At 37.9% G+C, this 22,687-nt stretch overlaps 1 protein-coding gene across 1 annotated transcript in view; it reads left to right on the top strand.

Annotated features, from left to right (window-relative positions):
* Nucleotides 1-22,687, top strand: part of LOC140463353 (macoilin-like) — a 133,165-nt gene that overhangs the window by 75,522 nt on the left and 34,956 nt on the right. The window contains exons 4-6 of the mRNA XM_072557189.1: nucleotides 9,961-10,084; nucleotides 16,745-16,923; nucleotides 18,127-18,589. Of these exons, the coding sequence (XP_072413290.1) occupies nucleotides 9,961-10,084; nucleotides 16,745-16,923; nucleotides 18,127-18,589 (766 nt within the window). The remainder of the gene's footprint in view (nucleotides 1-9,960; nucleotides 10,085-16,744; nucleotides 16,924-18,126; nucleotides 18,590-22,687) is intronic.

Here is a 22,687-nt window from a genome sequence, read left to right on the forward strand (position 1 = left end):
TATGAGACCAGGCCACATACATTTGGCTTATATTCTCTTTAGTTTATAGGTTGCAGAGTGGTGCAGAGTGTGACATGATAAAAGGATTTAAGATACAGAGAAACTGCTTTATCTCATGGGGAAATACAGAAAAAGAAAGCCCAATTCTAAAGTTAGAGCTAGGCATTCAAATGAAATCTGGAAGAACTTTCCCACTCTAAGGAAGTAGCAATTTGGGGGCATTTAATTCCCCAAAAAGCTGTGGATGCTAAGTTAATTGAACTTTTTCAAATTTCAGATCAATAAATGTTTGCTAGGTCATAATACCAGGGACAAGGATCAAAAGCAAGTTAATAGGGTTCTGACAAAAATTGAACAAAACCTAGCAGAATGGCAAAAAAAAGATTTGAGGATCATATGATCCACTCCTTTTCCTATATTCCTGTATATACACAGGGCAAAATGCAGGAACACAATATCCATCTATACAGAAGATTGTGGACCATTAAAACAAAATGAAATCATCGCATTGTTTAGTTATAAAAGATTAGAAAGTTTCTTCAGCTGAAATTTGAGCAGCAGAAAACCTGTTTATTAAAATAATTGCAACTAAAGAACTGCCTGAGAATTACATTCCCTTCTTTTCTTAATCTAGTTTTAAGGACCCAATGTCAATCGTGAAACTAGACCTCAAACAAAATACCCAAACTGAAGTCTGTAATTGTACCATAATTCTGTAATTCTATACTCTTGATTTGAAGCAATGCTAGTGGAGCAAAGGATTGATTCTATCTTTACTTCAAGGATGGTTATGAGCATGTTAAAAGGAGCTGTGTCACAGTAATGCCATATCATGTGGAACTGGAGCCTGAGTCAGTAAAGTTCCAGAGATTGTCTCTCCTTGTACATATTTAATCTCAATAAAGCATGTTCATATGCACTCATATGTGTGTAAACTTGGTCAGGTCTTATGGGAATTGTATCTTAGAACTTTGCAGCTGCAAGAAATTAATGAATCCATTCTCACAATCTTCCCCAATAAACAATTCTAACATAAATAAAGTGGAGCATGTAATGGTATAACTTAAAACATTTTTTATTTTAAATATTATTTCTCTATCATTTTTTGTGGGGAATAAATTTAAGATGAGTGACATGAGAAAATGAGAGAAAACAGCTCTGTGATCTCGGTTCACAATCTAATGGTATGTTTATGTTATTGGATCACTTGCTGATAAATGCTGGGTTTCTTGTGGCAGTATTTTCTTTTGTGTATGTTTTAAATCCAAGTGATTGTCTGTCCTATTCTTCTGTTCTGAAATGTAATACTGCATTTGCTCCCAGATCCTAATCTAGAAGCTATGTTATAGTATTTCGATGTCGTTAACTCTTAGTTTATAATGCAGAAATCATTCAGAAATCAAGCATTTCAGTCATATCACAGAATGTTATAAACAGTGGGATGGAAGTGAAATTTGAGAAGCAGGGTTCTGAATACAAGCATGCTATTAAGATGGGCCAATGGGCTGAGGAGTGGCAGATGGAGTTTAATTTTGATAAATGCGAGGTGCTGCATTTTGGAAAAGCAAATCAGAGCAGGACCTATACACTTAATGGTAAGGTCCTAGGGAGTGTTGCTGAACAAAGAGACCTTGGAGTGCAGGTTCATAGCTCCTTGAAAGTGGAGTTGGAGGTAGATAGGATAGTGAAGAAGGTGTTTGGTAAGCTTTCCTTTATTGGTTAGATCACTGAGTACAGGAGTTGGGAGGTCATGTTGTGGCTGTACAGGACATTGGTTAGGCCACTTTTGGAATATTGTCTGCAATTCCGGTCTCTCTCTCCTATTGAAAGGATGTTGTGAAACTTGAAAGGGTTCAGAAAAGACTTACAAGGATTTTGCCAGGGTTGGAGGGTTTGAGCTAAAGGGAGAGGCTGAAGAGGCTGGGACTGTTTTCCCTGGAGCATCAGAAACTGAGGGGTGACCTTATAGAGGTTTATAAAGTCTTGAAGGGCATGGATAGGATAAATACACAAGGTATTTTGCCTGGGTAGGAGGGAGTCCATAATTAAAGGGTATAGGTTTAGAGTGAGAGGGGAAAAATATTAAAAGTGAATAAGGGGCATCTTTTTCACACAGAGGATGGCGCGTGTATGGAATGAGCTGCTGGAGGAAGTGGTGGAGGCTGGTACAATTACATAATTTGAAAGGCATCTTGATGGTTATATGAATAGGAAGGGTTTAGAGGGATATGGGCCAAGTGCTGGCGAATGGGACTAGATTAGCTTAGGATATCTGGTTGGCATGGACGAGTCGGGCCGAAGGGTCTGTGTCCATGCTGCCTTTCTCTATGACTCTATGATTCTAAGAGATTAAATTGACCTTTTTATGACTCAACTGCCAGAATATGAAACATTTAATTAACCTCAAGGACTTGAGAAAAATGCAGAATTAACAGTAACACAGATGATTTGGATTTAAAATATGTAAAGGCAAAATGCAATCTGTACAAAGAAACACAGGTACCATCTAAGTGGTGTAGTATTGGGCTTAAAATATTACATCTCCAAACCAGATCATTAAGGGTTAGTCATTAAGGATTAATTGGACATGACAATAGCAATTGAAGCAAAATGGAACATTCCTTGAAAAATAGGCCCAGTATGAAAACAGCCTGACTTGTCTAGAAGGTAATTATGCTGACCTTGGCATGGACTGGAAACAGACGGTTGTGCAGAAAACACAGAGCCACCTGGATGTGTTTTTTTTTAACCTATTTTTGCATAACAGAATGCCTGAGAAAGTACTATGAAATGGTGATACAGCATATAACATCAGATTCAGAATAGTATTAATATTGGTGACTTTGCCCCACTCATTGGACTTTCACCATTGGCTCGGGTTTGCAAGATTAGGGCTATTGACTTTCACCAACGAGCTGAGCAGACATGTATCATGGAATCTGAAACAGAGCTCCAAATGCCACCATTACCAGTTCCTGGCAAGCTGAACATCAGTGAGAGTCATTAGATTGCATTTGTATAAATTAGTTTAAGCAAATAAATTAGTTTAAGCAAAAAGCAAAGAGGCATGACCCTGAAGGAATGGAGCTTCTGAGGAAGCCTCTGGGGTTTGGAATGGACAGCTGGATAACAGTGAGGCAGAATGCTGGCATAGCAGTATTACTGGCTGTAGAAACTATTTTTACAATGTATGGAGAGTAGGGTGTCATCTATCAGAGGCAGAGATTCAAGTCCTGCAAGTGGCTGCTCCATTCTTTGGAGTCTGTGTTTAAGAAGGAACTGTGGAAAGACAAACAGAGCCATGCAATTTTTAGCAGATCAGTTATCAGCCATTGAAGGTAAAGCACATTATCCAGTGAAGAAGATCAAGAAATTCAGAGTGACAATCTTTCATTTCTGCCGAATGCAAGGCAGTACTGTTTCCCATTGTTTAGCAAATAAGTCTCCTGTTTCAGAATAAAATATAGAGCTCACAATGTTTTTTAGATTTGGATTAACAAGCAACAGTTCTCGGCTGTGAGGAACGTTTAGCTTCATGATAAATTTCTTTCATACATCCACTTGTACTTTTGGAAACGGAACTGGAAAATCTCTAGTTATCAAATTAGAGGAAAATCTTGCTTAACAATTTTAATATGAAAGGTGAATATTACAATCCGAAATGAGCCCCTACTTTTGTGATGATCTTGGTTGAGACCAGTAACTCTTTTTTCTGTAAAGAAGAAATCCAAAACTCCAGTACACCCACAAAAACACATCCTATCAAAAGGACAGGCAGATAGGCAGAGGGGTATGGATTACCTTGTTAGTAAGAAATGAAATGAAATTAATAGCTAGAAGTGATGTGAGGAGAGTTGAAAAAATGCAAGGGGAGAAAGACCCTGAAAGAGTTGTGTACAGACATCCTACCAGTAGTCAGGATTTGTGGAAGAAAATAAATCAGGAAATAGAAAAGGCATGTAAGAAAGGCACTATAACATTAATTATGGGGGATTTCAATACGCACTTGGACTGGGGAAATCAGATCTGCAGCGGATCTCAGGAAAAGGAATTCATGGAATGGCTGCAAATCTTTTATAGAGTAGCTTGTAGAAGAGGGGGACAGACAATCTTGGACCTAGTGATGTGTAATGATGCAGACTTTATTAGGGAATTGAAAATGAAGGATCCCTAGGGGGCAGCGACCTTAATATGATAGAATTCACCCTGCAGTTTGAGGAGGGGAAGATTGAATCAGATGCAACAATATAACAAAGACATGAGGGAGTACCTGGCTGGAGTTAATTGGAAGGGGAGCCGAGTAGTGAAGACGATGGAGCAGCAATGGCAGCGGTTACTGGGGTTAATTCAGGAGGAACGACATAAATTAATCCCAAGGAACATGTTAAGGGAAGAATGGCTGACAAGGGAAGTCAAGGGTATCTTCAAAGCAAAAGAGAAAGTGTGTATTGTGATGAAGATTACTTGGAAGCCAGGGGATTAGCCTTTAAAAACCACCAGAGAATAACTAAAAAAAAAAGTGGAACAAAGATGAAATATGAGAATAAGCTAGCTAATAATATCAAAAGAATTGCAAGTTTGTTTAGATATCTAAAATGTAAGAGAGAGTCAAAGGTGGATGTTGGACTGCTGGAAAATGAGGCTTGTGAATTAATAATGGAGAACAAAGAAATGGTGGAGGTACTAAATAGGAACTTTGATTTCACAGTGTAAGACACCAGCAGTATACCAGAACTTCAAGAGAATCAGGTGAAGGATGTGAGTGTAGAGACCATCAATAAGGGGAAGGTGCTGGGGAAGCTGAAAGGTCTGAAGGCAGATAAATTACCTGGACCAGAAAGGCTACACCCCAAAATTCTGAAGGAGATACTGAGAAGATAGCAGAGGCATTGGTCGTGATCCTTTAGGAATCACCAGAGTCAGAGAGGGACAAAGAAGACTGTAAAATGATTAACGTAAAACCTTTTTTAAGAAAGGAGGGCAGCAGAAGACAGGAAGCTCTAGATTGGTTAGTCTGACAATGGTCATTGGTCAGATTTTAGGGTTTATTATTAATTATGAGATTGGAGCTACTTCGAAGATCATGGTAAAATAGGGCTGAGTCAGCATGATTTCATCACAGGGAGGTGATATCCAATACATCCGTTGGTGTTCTTTATGGAAGTAACAAGTCAGTTAGACAAGAGCAGGCCAGTGGACGTGATCAATTTGGATTCCCAAAAGGCCTTTGACAAGTTTCCATGCAGGAGTTTGCTAAATAAGGTAAGAACCATAATGTTAGGGACAAGGTATTGGCATGGATAAGGATTGACTGACTGGCAGAAGGCAGAGAGTGAGAATAAAGTGGTCTTTTTCAGGATGACAGCTGGTGATAAGTGGAGTTCCAGAAGGACTTCTCATTATACATTAATGGTCTAGACAAAGGAACTGAGGGCATTGTTGCTAAGTTTGCAGATGACGCTGAGATTGGTGGCAGGGCAGGTAGTGTTGATGAAGTGGGAAGGCTGCAGAAGGACTTGAACATGCTGGTGAATGGACAAAGGAGTGACAACATGGGAAAGTGTGAGGTTATGCAGTCGGACAGGAAAACAAGAGTGTAGACCATTTTCTAAAAGGGGAAAGGCTTCAGTAAACTGAAACAGAAAGGGACTTGGAAGTCCTAGTTCTGGACTCTAAGGTTAACATCTAGGATCAATTGGTAGTTAGAAGTCAAATGCAATGTTAGCATTCATTTCAAAAGGCACAAGAATAAAAGAACAGACATGTACTGCTAAAGCTGTATAAGGCTCTAGTCAGACCGCATTTGGAATATTGTGAGCAGTGTTGGGTCCCATATCTATGGAAGGATGTGCTAGTGTTTGAGTGGATGCTGATGAAGTTTACAAGAATGATGCTGGAGATGAAAGGATTCTCATTAGAGGTGCTTTTAATGACTCTGGGTCTGTACTTGATGGAGTTTAAAAAGATGAGGAGGGATCTGATTGAAACTTGACGACTAATGAAAGGAGAAGATGTTACCACTAGTTGGAATAACTAGGACCTGAGGGCACAGCCTTAGAGTGAAGGGATGACCTTTTAGAACTGAAATGAGGATGAATTTCTTCAGCCAGAGGGTAGTTAATTGGTGGAACTCATTGCCACAGAGAGCTGTAGAGGCCAAGTCATTGATTCACAAAGAAGGATAGGTTCTTGATCGGTAAGGGGAACAAAGGTTACAAGGAGAAAGCAGGAGAATGGGGTTGAGAAACGTATCAGCCATGATGAAATGGCAGAGCAGACTCGATGGGCCGAATGGCCCAGTTCTGCTCCAATATCTTATGGTCTTATCTAATTTTCTGAAAGAATGAAGCCACTAGATTCCATAATTTAAAACAAAACAACTCTTTTTATACAAAAGCTAAGCAAAACAAACACTGTATAATAAATAACTGTCTATATTCTAAAAACCTAAATCAAAATAAATCAAATGAGAATTAAGCAAATTGTGGTCGATAGTAAACTATAAATTACACATTAATTTGCAGGTATGAGTAAGAGAGACCAGCAATCTACTGAGCATATAGATCATTAAACTCAGTCAAAAAGTCCTTCAAGTTCTCCTCAGGAAGAATTTCAGTTCCTCTTTTTATAGAATACAGCAATGCACAACTAACCCAACTTCCACTGGCCCGGTCTTCACCAACAGTGGTGCACAGGTGCTGCAGAACCTCCTCAATTTTGTGTGGAATGTAATGTTATCTCCAAGTGAGACAACTGCTGAAGCCGTGTTTTTGCTGATTCACAGCTTCTGAGTCTAGCCTCTATTTCAATTTGCTTGTACTGCAGTACCCACTGAGCTATGTTGACTCTATTTCTTTCTTTATTGTTTCAACCGGAGGTTTTGGTTTCCAATTTTAGTGTCAATCTTAGTTTCTTAGCAAATGAGAGGGCTGGTTTCTCATTTTATTAGGATCTCAAAAAAACAATGCTAGTTTTTAAACCACAGATTTAATCACATAAATGTAAATGTTACATAGTCTATTGTAAATTCATCTGTGTGGATCAGTTTCTTTAATCTCATGTATTTGCCATGTGTTTATTTGTTGATTTGAATCCAAAATAAGCAGCCCTTTAAAGGCTTAATACTTGTCACACAAGCTTATTCAATTTTGTAAGAATTTAAAATGCTCTACTGATCCTTTTGAGCGGACTTACAACAACCTTTCTCTCGAAAGAAATGTATGAAGTCACATTTAGCCAAAGGAATGCTTTCCCCTTTTTGGCTTTGATTTTGGCCTCACCCTGATGCATATCTTAAAGTTGCTTATATTACACTAAAAGGAAAATCTCATTAAAATGGTTCGGTTACTGCAATGTATGGTGGTTAGGTTTGTTATAAGGTATCTTGGGAATATTATATAATTTAGATTTTAAGTAGGAAAGAGGACTCCATTAAAGTGTCTTGCAAAACTAATGTTTAGCTTAATTTTATCTGTAATCTGTCAAGATATAAGTGCATTAAAATAATTTAGTGGCGGCACCAAGTCTGGTACTAGCTTGAGGGTGATACAGATTTTGTTTTTTCTTGTTGGATTAAATTTAAAGTGTCATGCGCATGTTCATTCTTGAATGAGATAAATCTATTTATTTACTTGAATTTTAATTTGTTTCTTTTTCTTCAAATTTTTCCTTTTCTCTTGAGTGCACTGATTCATGCCAGCACACAAAATACCTGGGAGCAGCTACCCTTTGTTATCCTTCTTTGTTTGACAATCTTCTTAACAGTAGTCTAAACAGTGAGTAGTGACAGACTATCAGGTTTGAGAAGCGTCATATCTATATTTGAACTGCGACAACTCATTAAGGCTCCTTCATTAGCACCTTCCAAATCAATGACCTGTTTTACCAGAATGATAAGAGTAGCAAATCCAGCTTCACATAGATATTTTATATTAGATAGCAATAAATATCAGAATTTGGTTGATGGCCTGGGGCATTGAGATGAATTTTAGTGTCATTATTGCCATCCCTACTAGAGATTGACGGTATCAACATGGGGCAGACACTGAACATGACACATTGCTGGTCTGTGTGTAGGCAATTTTCCACACAAGATAATATATTTACAAGGGCAGCTACTGAGGCATTTAACTTCCATTTCTTAAAAGTATATTACTCTGTTCCTCGGAACATATTTCTAAAGCAGAAAACTAAACTTACAGTGTCTGAATTTCTACAGTTTTGGTCATTGAAATGGATATACCAGCATTTCTAGGGTAACATCCATTTTGTCTGTTTAATCACAATCATCGAGTTGATAGCTTTTCCATCACAGCCAGACTTAGAAACATTGAAACAGAGAACCTAGGAGCAGGAGTAGGCCATTCAGCCCTTTAATCCTGCTCTGGCATTTAATATCTCAATGCCTCTATCTCAATACAATACTCCCATTTTCTTTTCCCGAAATACCTAATTCCTGTAGTAGAGAATACCACAGGTTCACTACCCTTTGAGGGAAGAAATTTTTCCTTGTCTTGGTCCTAAATGGTCTGATTCATATATAAGGTTGTGATCCTTGGTTCCAGACTTCCCAACCCAAAAAACATGCTACTAGCCGATCATTGAAATAAATGATATTGTGGAATGGCGTTTGAGTACAAAAAAAACACTCCAATAAAGACATTTGGGGCAATGGCTGCTGGCCTTGTCAGTGATACCCTTACCCTAAAAATGGATAAAAGAAGTAATAAAATTGATACCAGAATTAACTGAAACAAGTGGAAGAAATTGAAGAAGAATTTTAAAACTTTATTATTGACCTACATCTGGTTGAAATAATCTCAACACTGAAGGCCTGAGACCCTGTAAGACCATATTGTCTTTTTAAATCAGAATAGAAGTTCTGCATGAGTACCAAAATGGGGGTTGCTTTGTCTTACAGTGACTTTACAGAGATTTGACTATTTTTTGAAATGGAAGAATTAGTTAGTCGTTAAAGCTACACAATTAAGCTGGATAGGACATATCTGAATACAGAAGTCTTAGTTATATATGCATAGTATTAGATTAGGTATAGGAGATATTTATAGTGCAAAGTAGTTTAAAGCGATTTTCAAATTTACCTTTCCATACTATCTGCTATCTTATATCTCACCTTTTTGAAGTCCACATTAAGGGATGTGAGCATTACTGGCTGGACCAGCACACATTGGTGATTTCTAGTTGCCCTTGAGAATGCAGCAGTGAGCTGCCTTCTCGAACTGCTGCAGCCCTGGGTTGTAGGATATCCCCAATGCTGTTAGGAAAGATGTTCGAGGATTTTAACTCAGTAACAGTGAATAAACAGTGATTTAGTTCAAAGTCAGGATGCATGTGGCTTGGAGCAGAACTTACTGGAGATGGTTTGCCTGGAACTGCTACCCATGTCATTCTGGTAGCATAGTTCAATGATTTGGAAGATGATACTGAAGGAGCCTTGATGAGTTGTTGTAGTTCATATTGCAGAAGGTTCACACTGCTCCCACTGTCTATCAGTGGTGGAGAAAGTAAATGTTGGCAGTGGTGGGATGGGTTGCATTCAATTGGGATGCTTTGTCTTGGATGGTAATAGGTGCTGTTGATGTCGCATACATCAAGGCAAATGAAGAATATTCCACTATGCCCCTCACTTGTGCCATGTAGGACATGACTTCCCAATGTGGGGTTATGAGGTGAAATTTTGTGCTCCCAAACACTGAAGCAACAATGACCACTGTGAACATAGCAATAATCCCACTGTAACAGGCCTCTACTCTCACAACACAACAGCTCTCTCTCCTAGCACAGATTATGCCACCAATTATGTTGCAACACATTAAAATGAAGTACACTCAAGCTCCAAATTAACCTGCCATTGGGAATTATATCTGTAAACTGTATTTGATCAGATCTGTTTATCAATTATGTAATTTCTAATGCATGCCTTTCTTTTTTGCCCTGCAGATAGAGGTGGTTGCTTATCTACTTTGTCTCTTTGGATACTATTTATTTATATAGAAGCAACAATCAGATTTAAGGATTTAAGAAATTTCAATGTAGATCTTTGTCGCCCATTTGCAGCACACTGGTAAGTCAGTATATCTATAAGGCTTTGGAATGTAAGAGACAGTCAGAACTTCAAAAGATAAACTTGATGTTGATAATTTTATTATTGTTCCTACTGATTTCATCCAATTGCATTTGGTGTTCTTGTTCACCAAAGAATTGAAAAGTTATAGATATTTTTAATCAACTTGTTCAGACATGCTGTAACACACATCTGGAGTGGCTGGACCTTGAACCCAGGTTTACCTGGCTCAGAGGTAGGGACACTGCACCATAAGAGACTTATGGTTTCTCCATGGATTTATCAGATATCAGACACTGGAGTCTATACAATAGTTCAGCTCTCCTTTGACAATGTAGGCTTGGAATTTGTGGGAATTTTGATGATGAACTGAATGAGTTGTTACTGCTCTGACTCTTTGGTGGCACAATGGTTAGTACAATTGCCTCACAGTATCAGGGACCTGTGTTGGATTCCACTCTTGGGGGACCGTGTGGAGTTTGCATGCTCTCTTCATATTTGTATCAGTTTTCTCCCACTGTCCAAAGATGTGCAGGTTAGGTGGACTGGCCAAGCTAAATTGCCCTGCAATGTTTAGATACGTTCAGGCTAGGTTGGTTAATTCTGGTAAATGTGGGGTGGTGGGATGCTTTTCAGAAGGTTAGTACAGACTTGATGGGCCTAATGTCCTCTGTCTGTACTTTAGGGATTCTGTGACTACAATTTAAATATTCAGTGCAAGCAGAACTTAATGGAGAAGTCCTGAAGTTGTGGTCTGTCATTTGTTGCTTCTCTCTCCTGAATAACAATCCACAGAATCATTTGATCTGCTGAGAATTTCCATTTTCCATTCTTACATTGCTATGAGAAATCCTGTTTAAAAATGTTCAATGAGGTAGATTTTTAATTACAATCTGAGTCATAACCACTATTGATCAACTAACATGGCCCTCAAATATAATTTTTAATCTGTGGATTGTTATAAATTTCCCCATTTTACAGTTACTTACTAGATTTTTGCTTTTTTTAAAACATTTGTCCACACTTTTATCAGATACTTTAGCTACTATCTTTTCTATGTCCAAATTCTTATTTCATGCTCTCTAAAATTGGTAAAATGCGATTTGATTATCAATGTGTTTCATTTCGTGGTTGGCTGCCTGTGAGAATTCTGAAATGTATTTTGCTGTTTGAACAACTTAATGTCATCACTGCAACTCAGACTGGAATTCCCATTTAATTGTTGCTACAATAAGTTGAACACCAAGACATTTCATAAATAACAGAGAAAACATGTCAGCATGGCTTTGTTTGGGATTAACAGTGATTGTCCTTGCTTCACTCATTACAAGTGTTTGGGTTAGTTTGATCTTGGATTAGGATAAAGTGGCGGCAAAACATCGTGGGCTGAAGGGCCTGTACTGTGCTGTACCGTTCTATGTTCTATGTTCTGTTATGAAACCACATCCACTTCTTTGAGTGGCAGGTGATACACAATTCTTTCTGTCACCTGTATTAGTTGATCATTGTCAATATTTACATTTTGCAAGCAAAAATTCCAAATAGCTATTCACTGAAAAACCTGATGTAACTTATATGTTGGTGCTGAAACAAGAATTTGAAAAGCAGAGATCACTGTAAACAATCCATTATGTTGTTGATAAAAAGAAAATCGAGCAAACTGAAAAAAAAAATCTTTAGATTTAAATCCAACACTCAGATGTACAGGTTGATCAAATTTCACGCAACTGAATAGTAACTACCCTGTGCTAACTACCCAAAAATCTGTGATTATTATTTTTATTTTCAAATTAAGAAAAATAGAACTCAAATCTGATCACCTGTTACAGTATAGCAATTTAAAAGAACATAGATTCCAGTACCAAAGTATTATTCTTGAATTATGAATCCAACCGTAATAATTTATAGCAAACTTTGTTTTGACTGCCACCTTATGAACCAGCACGCTTGACAAATCGGCAAAATTATATACCTCAAATTCTGTGAGGTTTACTGTATTGTTCTGTCAAATTATTATTTTTAAAAATAATTTATTTACCTTAATGTAAATACTCTTGTTGTTCAATCAAACAGCCATACAAAATATCAACAGTTGATTTAATTTTGAGTCAACTTCTCCTCAACCACCACGATATACTGTGATGTCTGAATAGTCAGTTGAGAGTGTGTGTGACAAGATTTTCTGCTGGCAAATTTTATTTAAGGCAAAGTTGCATTATTATTTATGTGATATATGCTGGAAATAAAGTATATCAGTGATGTGGTTCCTCCTGCATTATGTTTCTATTACTTAGTGCATGTTTTTACGGTGATTATGTGGCTCCCTTCATTACCTGGAATATTTGATTAACATGCACATTCCTGGTCCTTTAGGTGCCAGTTTAAAAAAAAACGTTTGCTCTAATCTTTTCTTTATTATTCAGATGGTGGGTTTAACTGCAATTGATCTTTCCTTGAGGCACTGCAATCTGTGCATTTGTAGGTGGCATGCAAATGGAAGCCATGTTTGTAGCCCATAATTCATTATGCTACGAAAATAATAGAAACAGCGTCATCAACTAAATTGCTTGAAGGTTTGCAGCAGGAAAGTCAGGCGATCTGGCTCTGAGTGAAAAAGCAAGCAAACATGTATCATTTTAATCAATCAGATTGAAGCATTATGAAATTAATAACACAAGGCCGAAGGAGCAAGAGTGGGTGAATTCAATGCCAGATCTCATCTAGTAAGGAAAATAAAGATGGAAGGTATGATTAGATTGAGCAAGAAAAAAGCAAATATTTTAATATTTTAAATACCAATAGTAATTAAAGCCTGTGATAAGAGATGGCTGAGAAGGGGGATTTGGCACTGCCTTTCTTCAACTGAAACATGGAAGTTTGTCTGATGGGGTGGTACAGTGTAGAATCATCCTCTATGGGTAGTGAGGAGGCCATCAGCAAGTCTTCCTATGGAATCAAAAAACCAAGAGGCAAAAATCTTGGCTACAAAATGTTATCAACCAATCAGAGCTTGTCAACAGTGCTACTGCTGAACCTGTGAGCGCAGCCAAAAAGACAGGCAATGGAGTCCTAGGATGACTGTGTGACTCAGACCATAGGTAAGTAATGTTTAGATTTGGAGAGGGTGGGGAGGGGTACTGTAGTGGCTTGTCTGTGCATGGGTGCAGGGGGTTCAGCTGCAAAGAGGGCTCTCAGCAACACTTCTATCTTCCTAATGTCCAGTCTCTCAATCAGGCACTAAACACCTTCATTTGTCCAACATCCCAGAGTTGACAAGCTGGCCAAGTCATTGTAGCTATAATGCGTGCTTCGTGATGATATGCCCACCTACAATTGAGTTAATACCAGCTGCAATGGAAGAAACTTTCAAGTGGTCATTAATTATTGCCAGAGCAGGAAATCAGATATGGGCCTTCCTGTCCAGAATGTAATCCTCATGGAGGCAGGATGGTGCTGTCAGTCTTCCTGATTGCACATCCTTCCCACCCCAAGCTCACCAACAGGGACAACAGAAGGTTCCGCTCAATGTTCTGTGGGAATACCCTATTTCACTTTTTATACAGGAGTTGCATTAGCAGTCTAATAGTTCTCTGACACCCCTGTATTTTCAACAGCCACTTCAAGTGATCAAGTTTCTCAGCCACTTCTCTGCATCAATTAATTCTTCAACCCTCCCAATTTTGAGTCAATCACCTCACTATCTTCTCCATTTGCTGTATTAAATGAAATGAGGCAACATCAGAGCTCAAGAGCATTGACTACATGTTTCTTGTTCTACCACTTGAGAATAAGGTACAATACTCTTTCTCAAGTAATTGAGGAGTCGAAAAGATGAAACATCTCAGAAGCATCAAGGGTAGGAAAATGGGAAAAGATACAAACCCTTTCAGTAGGTGTCTCAGTTCTCCATCTGCCTGAAATTTCAATAGAAGCAGAACTTCCTTTAAGAAAAAGCATTTTCTATATTGTACCAGGTTTACTGTTGAACACGGAAAATTACATGAACTCCATAGATGAGGTCTATAATTGGGAATATTTTAAAAAGAATGAATTGGCTCAGAACTAAATTAGTTGCTGCAAACCTTGCAAAGCCATTAATGATAATTTCTGCTACTTACCTTCCCATTACATATTCTGCTTAATGTTAGCTTTGTCAATTAAAAATATTTAAGTGCATTTAAAACTTAAACTAAATTAAACTTAATGTTTGCCTTGAAAAGCAGATCTGTTTTAGCACTACTGCAGTGAGCCACTTAAAGATAATTGTATAACATCTTGCTATCTCTTATTGCCTGCTTCCCTTTGGATTGCTGTATTGAGATTTCAGATTCATATTCATTTTGTACCTAAAATGTATCATAACAATCTGCCTGATTATCACATTCAGAAATAACAACTTGCATTTATAAAGTGGCTGTAATGTAATAAAACCTTTTCAGTACTCCTCAGGAATATTGTAGCCACATAAGAAGATATTAGGGCAGAAGACCACAGCTTCTTTGAAGAGGTTGGAGTTAAAGGTGCATCTTGCAGAAAGTGTGATAAAAAAGTGAAGAAATGCACAGTGGCAATTCCAAAACTAAGGGATTGGACAGTTGAACATTTAGCCACTAGTACTGAAGCAGCTGAAAGGAATGTGCTGAAAGCCAGATTAGAGGATTATATGTAACTCACAGGAACGTGGGATTGGAGGAAATTATAGAGACATGGAGAGGCAAAGCCAAACTTGGAAACAAGTGTAAGAATTTTAAAATCAATGTGGCTGAGTAACTGGCAGTTGATTTTTATTTGGCTAAATAAGTAACAGCCTTTGAAGGTTTCCACAGGTATTTAATAGTAGTGAAGTCCAAAATGAGTAGTGCAAATTAAGGTGAAAGTTTGGCTCTCACTTCAAGGTCTCATCTTAGAATAAGGGGTAGTAAATTTAAAACAGAGCTGAGGAGAAACTATTTCACCTAAGAGAGAAATTCTAGAATCCGCTACCCCAAAGTGTGGTGGATGCTGGGCTAGTGAGTAAACTTAAGGAGGAGTTAGACAGACTTCTAATTGGTAATGGGTTCTGAATAGAGAACAGCTTTCTGAGAGAGATACATTGAGCAGCTTCCTGTGCAAAGTACAATACTCCAAGATTATCCCTTTTTTTGAAAAAAATGGAGGGATATTGTGACAAGAATGTTAGCAAGTAGCGTCCTGGTGATTAAAGTGCACATGGTGAATGCAAAAGAAAGGTTGTAACTCTGGAAGAGAATGGAGATATTATAAAGCATCTTGAGCGTAAGGAGAGAATATGTGATATAGCTCAGTTAACAGGAATGAGGGAGTCTACATTACACACCATGACAGCCCTCTGTCCCTGCAGTAACAATATTTTTTAAATGCACTGTGTTAAATTTCCTTTTGTTTCATTGATAAATATGATTTAAACCTTCATTCACACTGTGCTATACACTGTGAGGGATATTTTTTGCTGGTCTACCCCAACTTCCCTTTTCCATTCGGCCCCATTATTTCTATTAAGCGATTTTGTATTAAGCGAAGTTTTGTTGGAATGCAGCTATGGTGTTACAGGAGAGCTATTGGTATCAGGAAGGAAATATGCAATTGTTACTAGTCTGGATTAGAAGTGATTCCAGATCCACAAAAAAATTTGTCCAAAGCTGCTCTTCTCATGAGTAGTCAAGAAACTTACTCAGTAGCTTCAAAGCCACTAAGGAAAACTAGCAACATTGAAGTAACTAGTTTCCACTGCAGGCACTTGAGCTGGAAGAATTTAGCTCTAGGTGAATACTGTGGATGCTAGCTTAACACTGTGATTTATTGATAATGCCTCAGTTTTATGTCTTTCAGCTTCTCAGATTTTACTCAAAGGAAGTTTGTTGTGATGCAACAAAAGTTACTCCACTATTTTGTAAACTTCTGTAACCTTTGTTACATTAGGTTATGCAAAATAGGGATAGAATAAATGATTGTAAAATCCAGACTGATTTACCTCACTTCAAAACTACACTCAGTTTTAAAACCTTTATAATTCCACAGAATCTCAACATGCACAACATTTTTTTTTAGCAAACAGGGAATTGTGAAAAAAAGCTTCACTTGGGTAAGTGGCAAGAATGTGGAGCTTGCTACTACAGTGAATGATTGGGACGAATATTAGAGATGGATTTAAGGGGAGCTTGGATGATCAGATGAGGGAAGAGAGTAGGTGATATGCTGATGCAATTAAACTAGGAAGGATAGATGGAGGCTTGAATCGAGCATAATTATCAATAGAGATTGGGTGAGCTGAATGGACTGGATCAATGTTTTACATTCCTCATAATTCCATGATTTGTATAGCTAACTGTATTAGAAAATGTTTACAACAACATCTGTAAGGTTATGATTATATCAAGATACTTCTTCAGGTTTTATTATTGTAGATGTTAAGGTCTAACATTCATTTTACTTTGCTAAGATAGATAAATGATCATTTATTTCTTTGCTTTTTGTAGTATCTTTTTGAAAGTAAATTGGCTGTTACATTTTCCTTCATTATTGCACGAAATAGACTTCAGATCTAATTATTTGACTGAAATTTCAGGGTTTTTTTCTCTCAAAGGTGCTATGCAAATGCAAATTCTTTGATTTCATTAAGTGTTATTTCCTTTCTTCTTTTAGCATAGGGTATCCAGTGGTGTCTTTCGGTTTTGAATTTAAAAGTTACATTTGCTACAAAATTAAACTAAGGAAACAAAAAGAAGTTAAAAAACAGAATGAATTCTTCATGCAAATTCTACGGCAGGCCTTACCTTTAGAATCACAACTGCAATCAAGACTGGACCAGAGTTTGGAAGAAGGTATATGGAACAGAAATCCCATTCCCCTTTTTTCTGTTTTTATTTGATACTAACTTTATCATTGCCAAATTTTTCTTCCATAAATCAATGCTTTTACCCTATATTCTTGACCAAGCCCATGTTGTGGTTACAAAGTATGTTTAATAGCTAAGTCCAATATATTGAATTTTGAATATTTGGTGCTCATTCCATTAAAAATTGCAATAGCCCACTATTCATAGATATTGGTTGGAGTGTTTTGCTTACATTGATTCTTGCAAAGATGATACCATTCATAGCTAAAATATGGTTGTTAAATTGCTCTACTTGTGTAGTTTCCACCTCACTGATCCACTGCCATAGAATAAATGGTACACACATAGCAAAAGGAAGTATGTATCTTTGCCCACAACACTAACGGGATTAATCAAATATATTCTACGACAAAAAACACCACCTAGCAGAGACCTGTAGGCCCAGCAAACTAGAAGACTATTCACCCTTTATACTTTACTCAGTTGTTTCAAATAGTATTTTTATTTTATTCAAAATTGGTATGTGGTCCACAAGGACTAGAGGATCACTGTTAGAGAGACAAGTGGTTATATAGTTTGAGGGTCACCATTATGAATCAAGGATGGGGCAAGGCAAATATTCAGACTTTCATGAACTACCACAGCTGGTATAGGGATTGAACCAATCCTGTTGGCATCATTCTACACCATACTCTAACCACAAAACCAGCAGTGCTAATGGGGTTGCACGATTATTCTGAGGACCTGTATAAACTAGCTTGGTCTTCAATATGATACATCTGAAAGGAAAACTACATGTCCATAACCATTTTAGGAATGGATTCCTTCCCAAAATATCTTATTTTGAAGGTTGGATATGCAAAACATGAATCTGTCTTGAACAGAAACTGTGGAGAAACTCAGAGGGTTTGGCACCATCTGGGGAGAGAGAAACAGAGTTGATGTTTAGAGTCCAGTGATCCTTCTTCAGGAACTGGACTCAGAACATCAACCCTGATTTCTCTCTACAGATGCTGCCAGACCTGCTGAGTTATTCCAACAATTTCTGTTTTTGTTTCAGATCTTCAGCACCAGTAGTTCTTTGTTTTATTTTTATATGAATCTATCTTTTCTGCTCACAGATTTTGATAAATTGATGTATATTTCCAATGTTACCTTCATATTATAACTTTTTTCTCTTTTTCTTTAGCATTTAAAGCGCTTCCACTATCCTCTCAATACCAGCATCCAACAAGAGCCATTACAATAGGGAAGAAATACACTTTAGCCTTACCAGAACTGGAATTTAAAGATAAAGGCAAAGAGAAAGAGAAGGAAGTCACAAAACAAGCTGTCACAGCCAGTCACTGTTTACAAGCAACTGATTCTAGAATGACTGATACAGAATGTACAGAAAATCACTTCAACAAGAATTCAGAGTATGAGTCATCTGGTAGCACAGAAAATCTACCCCATGATGATTTATGTGCTGAATCTTCAAAAATTTGCAAGCACTTATCACCAAAGGCACATGGTGCGTCTAATGGCAATGTGATCTTTGCTAAAAATGAGAAGAAGCAAAAATGTTCAAGCAAAAACACAAGCATGCGGAAAGGGATATTTGAAAATGGCTCTTTAAATAATCAGAACAGCAAACCAGAGACTGTACTACGGTAAGATGTCCTTGTTTTTTTCTAGGATTCTATTGTAGAAAAGCGTGTAGTTAAATGTCAGTGTGATGAGCTTGACTATGAAACGATTCCTTCAAGGGATGTGGGCATTACTAGGAAGACCAGAAATTATTGTCTATCTCTAAGTGTCATTGAGAAGGTCCTGGAAAGCCACCTTCCTGAATACAATTGCACACTTTTCTTAGCTTCACAGAGCAGTCAAAATCACAATTTCTGTAGGTTTGGAGCTACGGAAAGACCATATCAGGTAAGGACAACAGATAAACTGCCCAAAGGACATTGAACCATATATTATTTTAAAACAGCTTGGTAATTTTATGGTCACATATTACTGATACACATTTTTTCAAAAAAATTATTGAAGTTTTATTTAATTGATTGAATTGAAGTTCCTCAGCTTCTATGGTAAGGTTTGAATGAATCTTTGGATCACTTCTGGCTTCTGAATTATGTAAGAAAAATACTGAAGATGCTGGAAATCTGAAATTAAAAACAGAAAATGCTGGCAGGCCAAACAACCTCTATGGAAAGAAACAGAGTTAACTTTTCAGGTTGATGATTACATTTTGCCAGAACCTCCGCCTGAAATGGTAACACCTTTTCTCTCTCCATTGACATTGCCTGACCTCCTGAGTATTTCCAGCATTATCTGTATTTCAGGCCTCTTGGTCCAGCAATTCACCATTATGCTTATCATATCCTGGGTATATTTGTGAACAAATCAATACATACATTTAATATTATCATATCCCAGATCATTGAAAGTAATAGAAAGCAGTACTGGTAATGTAATGATTACTTGCTCCCAGCTAATGAACAAGAATGTCAGCTTTTACTGAACCTAGGGTTAATGCTGGAGGGGTCCACATAAGCAAAGAGTTATTGAATACTCTAATTGTTTCATCAAGCTGAAATCTGTTTGCACTTTATCTTTGCATGCAAGCCTAGTAAAGGAAGCTTGTACTTTTTCAACTATGCAGGTTGCATTTGCATTTACAGATCCTTACAAATATAGCATCAGTGGGACAGTTGAATGTAAGCCACCACCTTCACCTCATTTAATCATCTATCTGCTCAACTTCCAAGTGCAAAATAGATAGTCATGAGTTGAATTTCTCTTGTTAGCATTATTTAAATGAATGAATTTGTATTCATTTGTACTTTGGTAGATTGAAAATAACCACATTTCGATCGAACATTTAAGTTCACACAAATTAATGCTCCCATGGATGAGCAAAAGTTTTACCATCTCTAGTTAGATGTATTATTGGAGATGATGCCAGATCATTAACTCCACTTCGTCAGGTCAAATCTCTGCATGCTTGGGCATTTTATTTGGATACATAACTATTTGATTGATATATTCTATGGCACTATGTTTATTTTTTGACCTACAAGTGGGCATTCTTGGGATTGATCAGAAACAGCAATCAAGACACCTGAAGTTTAAGAAAGTGTTGCACTGCTGACATCATTATGGGATTAGAATGAGTAAAAGGTAATTTGTTAAATTCTGTAGAAACTGCTTTGTTTTTCATTCTAAAGTAGACAAGCAGGAGGCTGGAAGAACACAGCAAGCCAGGCGGCATCCAGAGATGGAGAAGTCGACATTTTGGGTATAAACCAAGAAGGGTTATACCTGAAATGTCTACCTCTCCACCTCTGGATGCCGCTTGGCTTGCTGTGTTCTTCCAGCCTCCTGCTTGTCTGTTTCAGAATCCAGCATCTGCAGTTTTATTGTCTGTCTTTCATTCAGGCAAGAACATATTTACAATGAACTGGGAGCTGAATCTGAAGGAATTTTGCAAACTTAATGCCAGAGTAAAGGTAAAGGTGACACAGAAACTCATATGGACCTGAAATGAGCTGACAGTAGTCTCACCAAAAGGCAAAAACAACCTTCTGGTTCAGGTTCTGAAGAAGGATCACTAGATCCAAATGTTAACTCTGCTTTCTCTCCACTGACGGTACCACATCTTCTTAGTTTCTCCAGCAATTTCTGTTTTCATTGAGCAAAACAGCCTTGTTGGATTGAAATAAAGTGGAGCTATCTGCTCAATGCATTAGCAAACCTATAATGCGATATAAGTATAAACTGTGTACTGATGTTTATACACATAAAGTAAGTCAAGTTGCACTACAGAGAAATAAAATCACAAAAGCAATATGAAAATGTGGTAACTTACTGCAATGCTAACATCCAGCTAAAAATCTTGATTGATAAAAAGTATTGTGCATTGTAACTATTTGGGATAAATAAGAAAGTATGAATTTATTCATTACAAATTTTCAGCCATACAAAAATCACTAACAATAAAAAAAATTGATAATCTGCATTGTGTATATACATAGAGTCAGAGAGTCGTAGAGATGTACAGCATGGAAACAGACCTTCAGTCAAATTCGTCCATGCCGACCATATATCCCAACCCAATCTCGTCCCACCTGCCAGCAGCCGGCCCATATCCCTCCAAACCCTTCCGATTCATATACCATCCAAATGCCTTTTAAATGTTGCAATTGTACTAGCCTCCACCACTTCCTCTGGCAGCTCATTCCATACATGTACCACCTTCAGAGTGAAAATGTTGCCTCTTAGGTCCCTTTTATATCTTTCCCCTCTCACCCTGAACCTATGCCCTCTAGTTCTGGAGTTCCCAACCACAGGGAAAAGACTTTGTCTATTTATCCTATCCATGCCTCTCATGATTTTATAAACCTCCATAAGGTCACCCCTTAGCCTCCGACGCTCCAGTGAAAACAGCCTCAGACTATTCAGCCTTTTCCAATAGCTCAAATCCTACAACCCTGGCAACATCCTTGTAAATCTTTTCTAAACCCTTTCAAGTTTCACAACGTCCTTCTGATAGGAAGGAGACCAGAATTTCACACAATATTCCAACAGCCCTGTATAGCCGCTACATGACCTCCCAGCTCCTCTAATCAATATTCTGACCAATAAAGGAAAGCATGCCACATGCTTTCTTCACTATCCTATCTAACTACAACTCCACTTTCAAGCAGCTATGAACCTGCACTCCAAAGTCTCTTTGTTCAGCAACACTCCCTAGGACCTTACCATTAAGTGTATAAGTCCTGCTAAGATGTGCTTTCCCAAAATCCAGCACCTCCCATTTATCTAAATTAAACTCCATTTGCCTCTCCTCAGCCCATTGGCCCATCTGATCAAGATCCTGTTGTAATCTGAGGTAACCTTCTTCGCTGTCCACTACACCTCTAATTTTGGTGTCATCTGCAAGCTTATGAACTATACCTCTTATGCTTGCATCCAAATCATTTATATAAATGATGAAAAGTAATGGACCCAGCACCGATCCTTGCGACACTCCACTGGTCACAGGCTTCCAGTCTGAAAAACAACCCTCCACCACCACCCTCTGTCTTCTACCTTTGAGCCAGTTCTGTATCCAAATGGCTAGTTCTCCCTGTATTCTGTGAGATCTAACCTTGCTCACCGGTCTCCCATGGGAAACCTCGTCGAATGCCTAACTGAAGTCCATATAGATCACGTCAACTGCTCTGCCCTCATTAATCCTCTTTGTTACTTCTTCAAAAAACTCAATCAAGTTTGTGAGACATAATTTCCCATGCACAAAGCCATGTTGACTATCCCTAATCAGTCCTTGCCTTTCCAAATACATGTATATCCTGTCCCTCAGGATTCCCTCCAACAACTTGCCAAACACTGACATCAGCTCACTGGTATATAGTTCCGAGGTGTGTCCTTACCATATTTCTGAAACAGTGGCACCATGTTAGCCAACCTCCAGTCTTCCAGCACCTCATCTGTCACTATCAATGATATAAATATATCAGTAAGAGGTCCAGCAATCAGTTCTCTAGCTTCCCACAGAGTTCTAGGGTACACCTGATCAGGTTCTGGGGACATATCCACTTTTATGCATTTCAAGACATCCAGCACTTCCTCCTCTGTAATACGGACATTTTTCAAGATGTCACCATCTACTTCCCTGCAGTCTATATCTTCTATGTCCTTTTCCACAGTAAATACTGATGCAAAATACTTGTTTAGTACCTGCGCCATTTCCTGTGGCTCCA

This window comes from Chiloscyllium punctatum, chromosome 3 (genome assembly GCF_047496795.1).
Source record: "Chiloscyllium punctatum isolate Juve2018m chromosome 3, sChiPun1.3, whole genome shotgun sequence".
Classification (NCBI taxonomy): domain Eukaryota; kingdom Metazoa; phylum Chordata; class Chondrichthyes; order Orectolobiformes; family Hemiscylliidae; genus Chiloscyllium; species Chiloscyllium punctatum.